The sequence below is a fragment of the Lycorma delicatula genome, chromosome 2 (genome assembly GCF_047948215.1).
Source record: "Lycorma delicatula isolate Av1 chromosome 2, ASM4794821v1, whole genome shotgun sequence".
Lineage (NCBI taxonomy): Eukaryota > Metazoa > Arthropoda > Insecta > Hemiptera > Fulgoridae > Lycorma > Lycorma delicatula.
The window spans coordinates 23,227,552-23,245,738 of record NC_134456.1 but is presented as its reverse complement, the minus strand read 5'-3'; the positions used below and the strand labels follow the sequence as shown (position 1 = coordinate 23,245,738).

Below are 18,187 nucleotides of genomic sequence, written 5' to 3'. Positions count from 1 at the left end.
ACAATAATAGTGATGATGATGATGATTGATAATGAATAGCAGTCAGTTACTGATGTTTTGCAAGTACCCAGTGACATTTTTTGGGATTACGTTTCTATAGATAAAGATTTGGTAGTAGCTGAATACCCTACTGACGAAGATATTGTAATTAATATGTTTAACACAAAGGCAAATGAGAATAACATCATGGTGACTGATTCGGATAATGACAATGATGAACTACCCTGTGTATTGTCCCCAACTTTAATAGTAGTTAGATAACGTTGATTCTGTTTGATGATTCATTGAGTCAAAAGATGAAGTACCAGAATCGGTTTTTTCCGCAGTGGCAGATATAGAAAATTGGTTGACTACACTGCATCAGAATAAATGTCAAGACAACTATCAACAATTTTTTTAGATTTTAATTAAATTCTTTTTTTTCTTTCTTTTTTTTTACAGTTATTCTTCACTTTTTATTTATGTTTTTATAATTTTAATATTGTTCTTATTTTATCTGAATAACTTTTAAAAACAAAATTCTTGAATTTAAAACTGAACCGTGTTTTATATACGATATGTTTCACTATTCATATTAAGTTATAGGCCTTTTGTATTTTTCATTAATTAATGAGTTGATTTTTTTTGCAATAAATGATCAGTGAGAAAAAATGTGATTAATGTACAGTATTTTCATGGGTATTCATTAGCCTACATTTTGTTTAACGTCTTCTGTGGTAATGAATACTCTTCAGGTAAGTAAATTTAACTTACTAACTACATACATACTATATATACGAACTAACCAGTAGCACGTACTGTTTACTGTATTTATAATGGTGAATCATGTTATGTAATAATATTGCTGTGATATAATAAGACTGTACACGGAAAAAGTGCAGTATTCTTTTAAATAGTGCTGTACATTTTACACAAGTGTATTTACAGTGGGTAATAATTTTGTAACTTGGATTTTCCATAAGTCAAAGCTTTTTTTTATTTCCTTAAATATTTGAGTTAAACGAATTCCATTGTGTGTATATATATCATGCACACACACACAATTGTCATTATACAGCATGAAAGAGAATTCTTTCTAGTCCAGAACAATCCATAATCAGAATTCTTTATTACAGAAGAATATAAAATAAGTTTAAAAAAATTACACTTCATAAAAAATTGAAAGAGTACTTAACGGGCGATAGAAGCTCTGCTGCTGTCAGTGCAAAGAAATTGGGCATTTTAATAAAAATAATTTACTTATATGAAGTATAAAACTTCAGGGTAAGTCTCATGTTAAAATGAGAAAAATGTTTACTGAATCAGGCTTGTTGATCATGGTGAAGGCATAATTCTAAATACTAAAAATATTTAATGCAAAGCCTTAGATAATATACAATTATGAACACTCAATGGTAGTTTCAATAATGGCCTGGATAACCAACAATATCATTCCTATGAATCAAACTGAAATAGTACATTTTGTTTGCGTTTATTTTTTATAAATACGTCTTGGAAAAAAATTAGTTTGGTTTTATGTGTTTTACATTTCTGAAGGTAATTAAGTGTAAATTAAAACTAAGTACAGATTATTATTTATGTACTTTATTGCCAAAAAGAAAGACCATGCAATCCCAAAGTACATACACAAAAAGTTTCATAAGAGAGAAAAAGAATATCATTAAAAACTACCTTCCCTTTCATTTTAGAATGCAAACTCAAAGATAAAATATGAATGAGTGAATATTAAAATAGAGCAACAACAATATCTAGAATTTATTAGACTGAAGATTACATTTTTATCAGGCATCATCCAACTGGCAAAAAAAGGAATATGAACATGATTAACAGACTGTGTAACAAGAGAGCCCTAGCACTATACAAAGCTTTATATTGTTTAAGGCAAAATAGTTTTCCTTTAAATAAATGTGTAATAGGGATGAAGTCCTTTCCTAACCTTTTTTTTCTTTGTAATTAGTTATGTTAAGGTTTTCTAATCTCTCGCAGGAAAAAATTTATATTTTACTCTCCATTTATATATGTATAGAAACAATTTTCTACTAAATCATTTTACATGATTTATTATTAAAGACACACACCAGTTTTTCATTTACATATATCACAATTTTATACGCTAAAAAAAATTGATTTTTCAATATTATCAACATCTTTTTAATAGGATCTTCTTTAAGATTTTCCATATACAGAATAGCTAAGATAATTTTTTTACATTAGGATAATGTATCTTACATACAATACACACCGAAAATTAAATAAATAAATAAAAATTAGAACATAACTATTCACACAGACATTGAATAATTTTTTTTTAATTTCAATTTGCAAAGTAAAAACAAACTTAAACATAATTATTCTAGGAGAAAAAGCACTTACCTTAGGCCACTTAATGGGGTTTTGATAGCTTTGCTGTAACAACTGCGCAACAGTAGGTTTGTCTTGCAACACAATTGTATCAATTTCTGGCAGTCTATGCATTACTTCTAGTTCTGGAAACATTGCTTTGAATCTATCCACTGCTTCAGCATTACCACTAGCACCACTTTTAACAATTTCAGCACCACTAACCATTGTACTTACTTCACAAGATTTTGGCTCAACTTTAGTCTTACAATCTTCTTTATTAGTGTTTTCAACTTTATCACTCGTACCTTCACTTTTAACACATTTTAAATTAACACTACAACTATCATCTACACTGTTATCAGATTTAATGTCATTTGATTTCACTTCATTTTCATAGTTAGATTCATTTTTATTTACACTAGGTTCTGTTAATTCATTATTTGCATTAGTTTGTTCAGCCGTAGCTTCTTTAGTTTTTTCACAATTTATCACAGACTGTGACAAACTTTCACTCCCAGAAATATCACTGTTATTATTACCACTACAATCACTAATTTTAGTTCTGTTTTCAATGTCTAAATGGCTACAATCAGTACCCTTATCATTACTTTTATCCACAGTTGTTTTATCAGAAGAGTCAGTTGTTTTATCAGAAGATTCTTGATTGTTCTCATCTTTAATTACTTTTGTTAAATCATCATTATTTGATTCCTCCTCCTGTAATCGTTCTGTTGAAGTACTTTCAGATTTATACCTTTCTTCATCAACTTCATCGGTCTCAATTTTATCGTTAATAATGCTGTTATTTTCTCCATTACATTCTTGAGTTTCTTTATCCATTTTTTTGTTATTTTCAGTCTTATTTGATTCTTTCACTTCATTCTCAGTTTCTTCTTTTTCTAATTTTTCAGTTTTAATAACAGTCATTTCAATATCATCTTCAGTTACCGATGTATTCTCTTGTTTTATACCCACTTTTTCGATTTTTAATGTCCCTTCACCTTTCTCTAATTTTACAACTATTTCATTTTGATCAAGGCGAAGAATATCTTCTGTCTTTTCCAGTTTAACTCCTTCATTTTTCACTGTCATTAAATTTTTTCTCACAATTTCTCTAAATGAAAGGTCTGGATCATTCAAAATAAAGAAATCTGTCCGTCCCAGGCCATGTCTGTAAAAGAAAAAGGAATAAATATAAATATGAAATTCATTATAAAATTCTACATTAATGCATATCACCCACGCTGGCAAAAATACTCGTACCATTCAGCACATTAGTGAATGACATTCACTAGTCACTATTTTATTACTTCATTCGTACCTGTAAAAGAATTATTGTAAAGAAAGTTTTTTAAGTATAGCTGCTGCAATGAAACTAGGAGCCTGGACTGTGACAGCTAGTATGGTGCCTGTTACCCAAACTAAAAACATTTAGTTTTCACATGTACAAGAAAATTGCTTTCTTGTAAATAAAACTTATTATTTTATGTTACTGGTAGGTATTATGGATTACTTTCAAATATTTTCTAATTCTGCAGTTTATACTTTAAAATGAGTACTTATGTTGCCACAAAAAGAAATGTTATGGTATATTTTTAAATGATATAAAAATGTAGGCCTATTTTCAACAAATATTTCAATTACGCCAGCAAATGAATGATAAATTAACATTATAATTGTTTGACGTATATAAAAATAGTTTATAATTTACCAGATTTCATTTATGGTAAAAATAAACATGGACAAACAAAGTATTATAATTCAAAAAATGAGTCACCTTTCTTACCATATAAGACACAATATAGCTATATTGTTTGCTATGTGTTTATAGTTTTCAAATACAGCCAAGCCAATGTAAAAATAAAGAATTACCCATAAGCCTACGTTATTGAATGCACGAGTATAATCCAAAGTTTTCCTGATTTGCTGATCCTGAAAGAGCATTTGTGCAAATTCAGTTTCTTTTTATTTAAGTTTTGATTGAGAAAAGTAAACACATTTTATAATTGGCTGTGTATTTTTAGTGTTTTATAATTATAAGTGAACTTAAGATTACGGTAAAAAACAAAAAATTAAAACGGCAGGCCCGGAAAATAATAAATAACATGTATGAGTATATGAAATAAGAAGGTGATCGATTTCCAAAGTTATAAAAAGAATATAAACACCTGATTCATATTAAAAAATGTGAAGAAAGAACAGCAGCTGCATGTGGGGTGTTGTGATCCCAAGACCAAATAGCAAGAAAAGAAAAGAAGTGGTCGTTAGAAAAATTAGCTGAAAATCCGGTGCAGAATATTTCTTTCACTACTCCAATAAAATACAAACCCTATGAAATGCCTGCAACAGGATTAGATGATTTTGACTAGTGTATGGTGAGATGGACTCAAAAACTTTTTGACAAAAATTGGAACGTGTATTGTGATAAAGTTAAGGAAACAGAAACTGAATATATGCGATAAGAATACATTATTGACAATATTATGGAATCATTTCTTTATAAGAAGATAGTAATGATTCTGATGACAGTAATCTCGGAAATTATAATATTTCTTGCAAAGTGGATGGCATTCACCCTCTCTAATTAAAATAGTTTTACTTTGTTCTAAATTTAAAAATAATTAGTTTCTGTTGTAATGTTTGATTCTATGTATTTAATTGTTATCTTGCATTAACTTCAGAATATATGTTTGAAAATAAAATGGAACACCTAGCACTCAATGAAGGTATTACATTTTGATTTCCATGTTGTACCCATTTTATATATAAACCTACTACTATACAATTCCCAGCTTCACATAAGCACTTCTTGTGATATTTACAATTTGAAAAATGTATAACATATTTTTTTCTGCAGAAAACTGTCAGACAGTAATTAAAAATTCTTCAGTGGAGCCGTTTAAATTTGACTTAACTTTTATATATATATAATTTTTTTTTTGAAAATTCAAATAATTCATCAACATATTGATCACTGTGCTAATTAAAATAAAAAATGCGAAAAAAAATTCACATGAAATATTATATTTATGAATTTAAACAAAAGTATGGAATGATGAACCAACAGATAGTATTTGAAGACAATGTTTTAATTAAATACATTAAGGTTTGTAGCAGTTGGCAACATTCCTATAATTGCGGTAGATTATTACAAATTTTGTGGCTGTTGTAATGTTTATGTTCTCTAAATCTTAAAGTATTTATTTCTTTTTTGTTATTTGTTAATGTAATTACATAATTGTGTATCAACTGATGATGTGAAATCCTGCGAACTGATTTTTTTGTTTGTTTTTCTGTTACTATGTTTTGGTGGTTAAAATGTTATTTTTCTTTTTTCTAATTAGCACAGTAGTCAATATGTTAATGAATTATATGAATTTTCAAAAAATTATTACAAATGCTAACCAAGCAAAAAATATATTCAAATTCTATAAATTGCATCTGAAGCTTTTAAACTTAATGCACAAAATTAAATTTAATAAGACGTGTTTGGAATAGAAAATAATACCTAAAAATATGCTATTATTAGTATAAAAATCCTAATAATTATTTACCTATTAAAAAGACAAAAGAATTATGCAAAAAATTTAGAATAAAACAAGAAAATTAAACAGCTTATAAGGATATGGTTTTTGTTAATAGTACATTATATTCATTACATTTACAAATATTTAAGTAGTTGAGATTTACAGTTTACATGTAAATAAGAGATTTAATTGATTTTGAAAAGGAGAAACATACAGAAAAATTAAATAAAACTTTTGATAAAAAAAATAGATCAATTGAGGAATTATAAAAATAAGTATCACAATATAATATAAAATTTATATCATAGAAATTTTAATAAACCTAATTCTCATAACCGTAATTTTTAATAGTTAACAAACACAAGAAACAGGATTAAATAACAATTTAAAGAACTTTACTAATATATTTTTTTATAATAAAGAAACATTTAAAACATAATTTTATCACGATTGATACGAATATAATATTTAAAGCATGGATATAATTTAATAATAATCAAATAAGAAATATTAGTCATAATATTAAAAAAAACAATATAATTAATACACAAATGAGAACAGAATTTGAGGTTATCAAACTAAAAAATAAACTTAATGACAATGATCTAATATTATTAAAATCAGACAAGACTAATTACACTGAAGAAAATTATTTTAAAGAAATAAAAGACCTGACAAAAACACATTTAAAAATCGTAAAGGCTTTAATATCTAAATATAAACCCAATATTTAATTATGAAAATAAATTTGGTTATCACTCAAGATTATATCCTTATGTTTCGTCACCCCCAAAACTTACTGGATTACATTACTTAAAAGTTACACAGAATAAATAATCCTGTAAGACCATTAATAACAGACCTGCATATTCTATAGCCAAAATTGATAATTAAATATGGATCTTGAATATAAACATAGTGTAAAAAATCATTATACGTCATAAATAATTTAAATTCTATTTAAGTTAATTATAACATTGAAATGGAAAGTTACATCACGAACATGAATCCTAATATACCAGTTGATAAAACAATAAAAAATACTTTAAAGGAAACACCAGAATATACAAATGCATTGATCACCATTATAAGGAATATTTGTCTTCAAAGCTCTTTTGAATATGAGAACAAATGTAATTCACAAACAGAAGGATTACTAATGGGATCATAGACAAATTGAAGATTTTGCCTAAATTTATTCTTTTCTAGGATTAAACTACATACACTTCACACCATTTGTTTAAGATTCATAGAGTATGAATTCTTTATCAGGTTCAAAGCACTTTAAAATGTTTGCAATAAATATCTAAGAATTAACCTCATTTTTCTTTTGTTGTCTTATCCAATTTGTAATCCTTACAAAAAAAAATTTATATACAACATTGGTTTCATGAAAATCTAACTTTAAATTATTTTCTTGTAGAGCTAACTAGAACTATTTTTTCTACTGTTCTTTAGATCTTTTTAATATCACAATCTTAAAAAAAAATCCATTCCTATATACTTCTTATAAAATTTGTGTGGTTTAGTAATAAATAATAATAGTCAATTTTGAAACTATCATTACATAGAAATCATTATTAACAGGTATTATCATTAATATCTTGAAACTAACAGAAAATAAGTCATACCAATAGTTATCTGTCACATTGACAATTTATAATCGTCAATGTAACATTTGAAAATCGAAACTAAAAAGAAAAGGGATGACAAAAGAATGAAAAAAAAACCCGACAAATAAATTAATTAAAAACAAGAAAAAACCCATTAAAAAAAATCACAAAATAAATATAAAATTCTCTAAATAATCACAAAATTTAAAATCACTAAATGAAATGTTTAATAGAAATGAAAAGTATTACCATGTAGTAATGCTGTTCAATGCAGGTGCTTAATATAATCATAACATCAGACTGAAAAAGTTATCAAGCGTTATTTACTGAATTATTCCGATAGAATAATATACCTACAAAAAGATTAATGGCTGAGGAAATTCAAGGAAATAATCATCATCAAGTCTTCATCTTTAATATAAATGAGCAGATATAAAATAATAATATAAAATTTTTATGTTTGTAAATAGGATACAAAAAAACATTACTAATTTTGTTACAGAAAGTGTATAATAATACTTCCACCATCTATTGAATTTCAAATGAAGAAAACAAAATTGTAATAAATTTGTAAACAAAGATTGTAATATAGTTCACGTATTTAGGTGTAATGGTCAACATTATCATTACCATATAAGTTAATAACTGAATGGATTAAGATAAAATGAAAATTACATGTTTAATGTGATTAAATACAAAGTAAAAGTATATAGGGACAATAACTAATCCCAGCAACAAGCCTAGAAAAATCATCCATGTGAAGCAAAGTTAACAATTAACTAATTACAGAACTACGCTAACCCCTGTCAAAAAAGTTAAAGAAAAGAAAAAGATTATAAAATCTTCTACATCTTTTTATGACTACAATTTTTAAGCTATCTTTAATGCAAATGCATGAAAAAATAAACTTACAAAATGTTAGATGGTTTCACTCAAATTTTTAATTATGAGCTATTTTTATTAAAAAGAATGGCAAGACCCTCACAGACTTAAGACTTTTACGCTAAAATTTATTTAGTTCTCTTAATATGCAGTTTGAAACCTGAAACTCATTATTTTTTTGAAAACAAAGATTCATAGTAAAATGGTTACTTTTAGAGTATTCATATCTCAAAAGGTAGGGCCCTAAAATTATAATATTGTTATCAAACTATTAGGGTTAAACCTGTAGTAAAATTTGAAGACTAAAGTAGTTTTGAAGTTACACAATATCAAAGCACGAAAAGATTCAACATTCTACTTGCAACTTATAAGTTTAAACTGCTTTTTAAATAATCTTTAATAGAAAAAAGAATTTAAATAGTACAAAATACTTTCTTAAAAGAGATAATTATATATAAAATAAGCAATGAGTAAAATAAGTGGTAGCAAATAAATTTATCTGACCGAGTTGTTAGTAATGTAATATAATATGAATAACAATATTATGTTGTGAGTGTTTTATTAAATTCAATTTTTAGTTGAAAATAGTTTTGGTTAATTGTAGGTCTACCTATTTGTGGACATGAATACAGGAATTCTCTGTATGAGTACGTATAAATAGCAAATATCAAATATTTTATAATAGAAGATATCTATCTGTCTTGAGGAATTATGTAGGTTAAGTATTTAACTCAAAATAAACAAAATTTATTAAAATTAAACATTGTCTTGCGATACACTAAAACTATTTGTTAATATTATGTATTTTAAAAATATTTCAGTGAATCTTGTATCAGGTATTATCAAATATGTATTATCACTATGTGCAGTAATACATATTTCATAATTATTTTTATTATTTTTTTTTGTCTATAAATTAGACAAATCAATAATATGAAATCTGTATGATCTAACTGAGGAATTGAATGTAGAAAATATAGTGTGCAAAAAAATTACAGTTCTCTAGTAAAAAAAAAAAAAAAAACAAAAACAGATACTAACAGTTTAACATGTATGATGAACTCTTTCTAAAATTAATTATTGGGAGCTGGGATATTTACAATGGAATTTCATCCCTAAGGCTTCACTATAATGAAAATAATTACAATTTTAGAACCCATTCCTTTTGAGATATGAAGCCTTTAAAAGTGACCTTTTACAGTTTGGAGCATGCTTGAAGATCCACAGAAAATAAGTATAGGAATCCTATGTTCTAAACTTTCTTTATTAGTAAACCTATTAGAAACATATAATTGTAAAAAGTTTTAAGTTTTAAGACTTACCATTCGTATGCCGTGTAGGCCAAAGAAAAACTGCCACCACAAAAAACTCATAAAAATGTTTTGCTGTTTTTTTTAGAGTTAATACCATTACATGTTATATGATACACTATATAGGTGGAAAGTCGCTTTTCACTGTAATAAATGCAGCTTAATCAGACTCTCCTGCTGCCAATACTCACCGCTGATAGCTCTCACTAGTGCTGGAAAAGGTGGGGGGATAAGCCACAATGGGGATTATCCATGTGTTTGTTCGCTGGTGGGATGACCTTAGTCATAGCAGAGTGTAGAACAATGGCAGATATAAGTGCACTTACTGTCAAAGAGCATTTGTTAGCTTATTTGTGGGTCCATAAACATCCACACACTGGTAAAACATTGGAGAACATTATGAATGACTTCTTTGTGTGTTTTGGGTAAAGGTCACCATCACGGCAAATATTACTGATATGGGAGAAGGCTTTTGCAATGGGAAGTGTTCTTGATGTCACGCAGTGGGAGGCCAAGCACTCGAGCTGAAATGTGTGCTGCTGTAGAGGTATTGATTTAATGATTACTGATGAAATCAACATGCAAACATTCTGCAGAGTTAAGCATTTAAGATCAATAATGCGAAACCGTGTGCGGAAGGTCACAATTAATGAGTTGAATAACAATGACCTAGACTGATGTGTTTATGCATGTCAGTTATTGTTCGAAACACTTTCTGAGAGCAAATAATAAAAAGAAATGTCATGTTCTTAAGACAACTGTGCTAATTATCAACGCTCTCATAACCAAAATTCTCTTATCTGGGCGAAAGACAATCTTCACCTTTGAGGATATCAAATATACGCCTCATGTTATGATTTGGGTTGGGTAACAGCTGAACATCTCCTTGGTCCTTATTTTTTTTGGTCCGTAGTTAATCAACACAGTTACCTGAAGAGGTTGCTTCCAGAATTAACAGCAAATGAGAAAAAACATAATTGCATCATTATGTTTCAGCAAGACGGTGCGGTGCTCCAGTGTATTTTGCTTTAGATGTCAGCAGACATCTCAATGAAATTTTTGCGAACTGCTGGATCGGATGTGGGCAGAAGAGTTAATAGCTCCTTAGCCTTGGCCAGCAAAAGTCCTGACCTCACCACACCTGATAATGCACTCTAGAGTTTTGTAAAAGAAGAAATCCAAAAACGCAAATACATGAACAACGAGCAGCTCCAAGATGTTCAGTCAGCATTTGAAATGATCATCCCTGATATGCTACTGTGAATGAACAACCGGACACGGAGGCGCTGTGCTTTGAATATGGTGGAAACCGCACAGACCTTTTAGATCATAGAATGTAGGCTGCACCTATCCTAATAATTTCATAACTAGTATAAAGGAACTTCCATCCCATACACAAAATAAAAAAAAAATTTATAAACTCTGAGCAATAATGATTAAATTGGACTGCCCCCTTAAAATAAATTAAAAATGTATTTGAAAGTATAATTAAGGAAAAAATATTTTAACTTAAATACTTACTTTGCAACGCCAATTAGCAGGTCTTTGTCATGTTTTCCAGGAATCCACCAATCTGGTACATCAGCAGATACTTGGCACAATTTCAATCTTTCTTCAAGTTGTGGATGAGTTAAAGCTTCTTCTCTTATTTTACATAACAGATTTATTCTCTCAAGAGCTCTTCTAGCTTTATCTTCTGGTAAAGGTTCAACATACTGCTCAAGACATTCTGAAGCACAAAAAAAACTAATTGTATGTATGGGGCTTGTAAAAGGATACTTATTTTAAATTATTTAAATAGTTGATTTCTTACACAAAGTTCCTATTCTTCCCCTTCCCAACATTGGAAAAGCATTTACTTTGTAATTATTCAAATATGAATTGGTTTTCACTATCCCATCTTCTCTATCTTTAACGTATTGAACAATCACTACAGTAAGTTAAGAAATCACAATATATTTTGTTGTTTCTTATACTTTTTGATGTTTCTATAAACAGTACTGGTTGAGTCAGTTTTATCAGGCTGAAGTTTGTTCAAATCATTTACATAATTACTATTTTGTTATTAATTTTTTCTTCTATAGAATAAATCTTTTTTTTTCTGTTAGCATTCTCAACAACTGCTAACAGAATTATCGCTTAATTTTATTTATAACTTAACTTGTTCTACTACATTAATATAAAAGCCCAAATCAACTTTTTAGTTTTAAAGAAAGTTAATTAAATTTTCATAAAATTGTAAATATGTAACTTTTTTCAACTATTACAATTCTTTCAGCTTTATTAAAAGAGGATTTTAGTTATTCTGTAATTAAAAATTTGTTAAATGTGTTTTAATTGTAAATAACTATGTTACGTATATTTTAGCTGAACCGTAATGTATAATGCAATAACAATTACTGCTAATAAAAATATAATAAATGAGGTCTACAATTATTAAGAGAAAATTTCGTTTGGTATTTGGAGTATTAAATAAAATACTTGAAACTTCTATTGTTATACAATTCTGATGGTATCAAGGTTTATCGACATAGGTTGGATATTAATTCTTATTGTAAGTAATAGGTATTATTTTATTTATTATTGTCATAGGCAGCACAGAGCCTTTAATGTTATATGTGTATTTTTTGTTAAATTTATTTATTCATTTAATCCAAATAAAAGAATGTGATGGTAACTCCTATGCAGGTTTTTTTCTCAGTAGTACCTAATTTCTCTTCACCTTCAAAAGAAACTGTAATAACAACAAATTTTATTAGAACTAGATATATGTTAGAAAATTTAATATGTTACTATTTTTTAAGTACAATTAATAATTAAGTTGATATAATTTTTTTTTGTATGAAACAATAATGTAGCTATGAAATTATGTATAAAAAAGAGGAGAGAAATAATGAATAAATAAAAATTAAGGGCAATGAAAGGTGAAATAGAATTCACATTCATTTTTTTGTTTTAATAAACTTTGGCTTATAATTATTAAAATACACTATTATAGTAACCATGTGTAAAATGTTGAACACAAGCAATTATTTTTTCTTCCATTTAAATCCAGAATTTATGGGGTTGAAAACACAATTACTCCACTGCGGAACAGTTGTATATGTGTATCTTTATAAGCTTGGAGTAATAAATATTTTCAAATACATGGACAAATTTTTTCTACAACAATCAGGAACTGGTTATTTTGCAGATCAGTTCATATTCTTCTGGATTATTCAATACTATATAAAATTAGCCAATCAATACAATCTCATATATTCTTCCAAAAGTTAATTTAACAACTGTAGGAGACAAGAGAGAGGAAGCGAGTAATTTTGTTTAAATTGAACATTTGAGTATTTAAATGATTAAATTTAATTTAATTTTTTGTATAAAGAATATCTCAACAAAAAAATTAAAACATTAACTGCAATGATTAGATTGCATAAAACTAAAGATCAGCAAAAACAAACATCTAAAAAAGAAATGTTTTAAATTAATAATAAAATTTTTCTTACTTTTTTCTATTTTTCATTTATCTATATCAAATGTTGTTAACTATATCAATTCTAATACAATCTACTCTACCATGATAATCAGAAAATAAACATAAGCTCCGAAATATCATTTTTATATTCAAATATAATTTTGAGTTTTTCATTTGAAAAATGTCCTTTTATTTGTAATTTTCATATTTATAACTGGCTCAAACGCTAAGAGAATTTTTTGATTTACTAAATGCCTTGCTTCAAAAATAATGTGAAAAATAGTAGTAAGCAGATAGTATAACAATATCATCAAAATAAAAGCAAATAATATTATTATTTTTCAGAAAGACAAATAAACAATAATCAAAACATTCTACGTTTTCTTATTCTTAGTGAATCAACGATCCATATAAAATCAATCTGTTGAATTTTCTGTAACAATCAATGAAATATTTTTATTTAAGGAGTACATTTTTCAGAACAAGTAGTCAAACCTCTATATAATGAACCTCAATTTTACAATTTTTTTTTACTGCACCGTGACATTTTAATAAAACTACATATTTAGCATATTCATATCTAACGAAATTGTGACATACTGCATATTAACATAATACAGTATGTAGTAACATACAGTAATTTTTATGAAGTGTTTTTAAAAATAATAACCTTAAAAAATTTAGTATTTTGGACATCTCTGTGAGTTTAAGGAACACAAACACAAAGTATTCTCAACAACAGTCAAGAATGACAAGTTATTTTTATTGAACTGGTGATGCGAAAATTCGCAAGATTCTCTTATAATCCATTAACAACAAAATTCTAACAGAAGATTTAACACAAGTTCTGCAGTTACTGTCTGCCTATAAAAGTAGCAGAATTTTCTGAAATCCATTAACTAACGCAGAGCACTAAAATTACTGTGCAAACTTTTATTCATTTATCTAAACAAGCCATTTTCACTTTTTTCTATAGCCCAATTAAGAAAAATAACTGTACTTAGGAAGGACAGGTAGAAGGGAAAAATTGTGTAGGCAGGCCACATTTGGAATATGTAAAACAAATTGTTAGGGATGTAGATGTAGAGGGTATACTGAAATGAAACGACTAGCACTAGATAGGGAATCTTGGAGAGCTGCATCAAACCAGTCAAATGACTGAAGACAAAAAAAAAAAAAACTGTACTTAATTCATAATAAAACAGGATAAAACGTTCATAAAAAAACTAGATTGGGAATTCTTGTTACAACAATATAACGAAGACCTCTATTTAACAAATTATTTCCTGGGATTATCAATTTCATTATATAGAGGTTCAATTGTAATTAATAAATGAACAAACCGTTTGAGAAATAGTGATTACCTTCATCTTCAGCTAATTTTAAACCACAGACCCTCTTGCACATTGCACAGAATGCTCTGTAGTACTCGGTCATAGTTTCATCAAACTTTTTATCCAGTCGAGATATAGCACGGAATTTTGTCCAATCAAACCTATTTCTCTGCCTGTAAAATACAAACTTGTAAAAAAAAAATTAAAAACAAACAATAATTTATTTTGAATTTATTACTTATGTAAACGCTTAAGAACTAAACATTTTATTGTTTTTAAATATAATTAATGAACTAACAAGTTTGTTAACAAAAAGATACAGTAATCTATTTAATATAATACAAAATCATTTAATTAGGCCATGGTTAAGTATTAAGTATTGATGATTGTAATGAATCTACAGAAATTTTATATACAGAAAAATATAGTTAATAATCATACAAAAGTGAAGACTCCTAACTGCTTTGATTGTTGAAAATTTAGGCCACGTTCACAAAAATATAGTTGATATACAATTGACAAGGATTTCACAATGGCAATACTTAAGTTACAATAGGTTGTACTTTGAACATCATAAGGGAAACTGGAAACAGATCATTATCTAGTGTAATCCTTGCAAAAAAATAAATTTATCAAAGGCACAATTTCTTGCACTGACAATATGCTGCAATTCATCAGAACAACCTTACATTATTGTCAACTATCATATTTTTTAACTAACAAAGTCCACATTATCTGGTAACTACTTAGTAGAAACTTTCAAATTAAAATAATACATTTTTTCTATTCAAACAAATGTAACATACACATGTACATTAATATTACTAAATTAACTTATACAAAATTTTAAAATATGATAAAAAAAATAACTACAATTAAATTAAGCCTACATATTGGACATCTATTAATAAACTAAATAAATATTAGAAAGGAATGTTACATTTACTTAGAATGGCTACTGAATATAAAAATTCATCATAACCCAGACTTATTGCAAGCTGACATAAAATACAACCATGTTGGTATATTACTTCCAGATAAAACCAATACCAACGGGCTTAGACACTGATATTCACCATCAATATTGGGTTTAAAATACTATGCAAAAACAAAATAAAAATTTAGATTAATCAGGTTTTTAATTAACAAGCCTAAAACATGTTTTAAACATATTTCATGCACATGTGCGCATACAAAGAAATCTTTAATTGGATTCAACTTCTGTTCTATTGAACATAATTTGTTTATTAAACAAAAAATTCTCACATCAATTACAGACTTGCCACTGAATTTTCTAAATCCAAATCAAAATCTGAGAGGAACAAAAATTTACTTCCTAATAGAACATAATCATATAAATAAATGTGATTAATACCTGTCATACTCCACACCATATGTAGAAACAGTTCTATAGAAATCTTGTTCCTCTCTTCTTGACCATTTTCTTTGATGGATTTCCAATCGCTGTCTTTCCCTCTCTCTAACCATTTGCTCTAATTTTTCTCTTCGTTCTACCTTCTGAAAAACGAATACCAAAACTAAGTAAATAGTTATAAAATAATGATAATTAAATTTGCATAATAAAAAATTACTAAGAATCATGCTATCTCTATTAAGCTGATGAAGCAGAATGATTTTTTGACATAAAAGCTTTTCTGTAAGCAGTACATCCTAATGTAAGAAATATGAAACTTTAATACTACTTTTAAAAAAAATAGACCATCTGTATACGTGTTATTGTAAACATTGAGTAATAATATGCTTAACATCTGTATATACAATTAATAACTCAACATAACATATTCACAATAAATAATTGATATCTGTCAATATATATTCTATTTATTATAATTATCTACTTGCATGTTTTTTTTTTTATTATTCTACCACAACTTAAGTGTACAGTTCTTTTTACAGTAAATATCATAACAAAGCAGACATAACTTATAACAACCAGAATTATATATTTTGTATTGCATTTAAATTAATTTTTATTCATAAAATTTATAATAATGAAAAAAATCAATAAATTAAATATACATAAACAAATAGTAACATAACTGATGATATTTGAGGATGTAATGAAAAAAAAATTTAACTCAAATTAACTTAAAAAGACAAGCTAATATGAATTAATAAAATAATAGTACTAACAGTATACTAATGTATATTATATTAGTTATTCATATGAAATCCATACATACACAGGCATAATTTCACAAATAAATAAAGCATTAAAACTATATAAAATAATTTTAGAATACATTTTAACAGTAAATACATTACAGCAAATGCCTACTCTGATAAGTACAGGTTAAAAAAAATATTTTAATTAACCGGTGGATAAAATGTAAAATAAAAAATGATTGTATACTAGTTTTAGTTTCTTCTTTAAGGAAAACACATAAGAATAATTTTTGTCCCAGTCAAGATAACCAAGTTCAAATAAACCCATACAACTTGATAGGCAAAACGAATGACAAAATACATATTTTCTTGTCTCAACAAGAAAAATATTTTTCACAACAGTGGAAATATCTTTTATTTCCAAAAAGTATATCTTTTTGACTCCATAAGAAGCATAAAGGGGTATAACACTATCTGAATAAGCAAGTCAATATGTACATGATAAATAACTTATTTAGAGGCATGCTTAATAAAGAAATTTCAAAATAAAAAATTTGAAAAATGTTGAATGCAGTTTAGAGAATGTAACAAAGTAGGGAGAGAACACATTAAAAGATATACGTAAAGCTTTAACATTCAAAACTTTTAAAAATCTGTATATGAACATTTTATTGTCAGAAAATAATAAATAATCTATTGTAAAATTCTCGCTTAAAAAAAAAAGGTAAAATATAATGTAAATCAAAGAGCATAAAATTTATATATTCTAAATAGAATCTACAACAGTTATCCTTAAGAAAAAGATTTTTTAATGAAATTTTCTCATAATAATTTTTAACATCTAAAATATCTTTTTTCTTTCAACAAGAGAAAAAAAATACTACAGTAAATTCAACAGCAATCCAAACCATTAATGTAACAGATCTGACTAGATGTGTAGAAATACATCTAAATTGTATAATATAAATAAGTAAATAATTATGGAATCTAAATTATGTAAGAATCTTCAGACACTTATTTTAATCTTGCGCTTAATTTTTATCACTGGTTTTTTATATAACAATATTTAAATGATGCAAATTTGAGCATATTGCTCTACTAGAAAAATAATTACTTAATCCCTTTGCACAGTATGTCCTATAACTGTTCATTAATGCATACATATTTAATTCCATTTATTTACAACTACTACATGCACAATGATTAAAGTCAGAGAATCCATCCCTGCCAATTACTGACTAGGGAAAACGCACAGACAGTAGTAAGAATCATTCACACACTTTATCAGGTTCTTCTGTATGCAAATTTTCATATAAAATTAATTAACTTTCTGGTTTGTATCAAATCTAATCATATCTTTGACAAATTAAACATTTGTTTTAAGTAGAATATATTAATATATAAAACTGTTTTTATTTGATTTATTAATTAATCAATAAAAAGAAAAGATTGAAATCTTACAAAGCCTGTATACATAGTGCAGTAATAGTTTGCTAAAACAAATATTGTTATAGTGACAGTTCAGCTTTGAACTTTACAACAGATTAGACACTCATGAATGGGATTTGATGTTTGTAAAACT

At 26.8% G+C, this 18,187-nt stretch overlaps 1 protein-coding gene across 6 annotated transcripts in view; it reads right to left on the bottom strand.

Moving 5' to 3' along the window:
* The window catches only part of kis (chromodomain helicase DNA binding protein kismet), a 235,158-nt gene that overhangs the window by 57,939 nt on the left and 159,032 nt on the right, over positions 1–18,187 (bottom strand). For all 6 annotated transcript variants that reach the window (XM_075358465.1, XM_075358467.1, XM_075358469.1 and 3 more), the window contains 4 exons: positions 15,854–15,996; positions 14,509–14,651; positions 11,197–11,404; positions 2,374–3,514 (listed from right to left, as the gene is read on the bottom strand). In XM_075358465.1, coding sequence (XP_075214580.1) covers positions 2,374–3,514; positions 11,197–11,404; positions 14,509–14,651; positions 15,854–15,996 — 1,635 coding nt within the window. The remainder of the gene's footprint in view (positions 1–2,373; positions 3,515–11,196; positions 11,405–14,508; positions 14,652–15,853; positions 15,997–18,187) is intronic.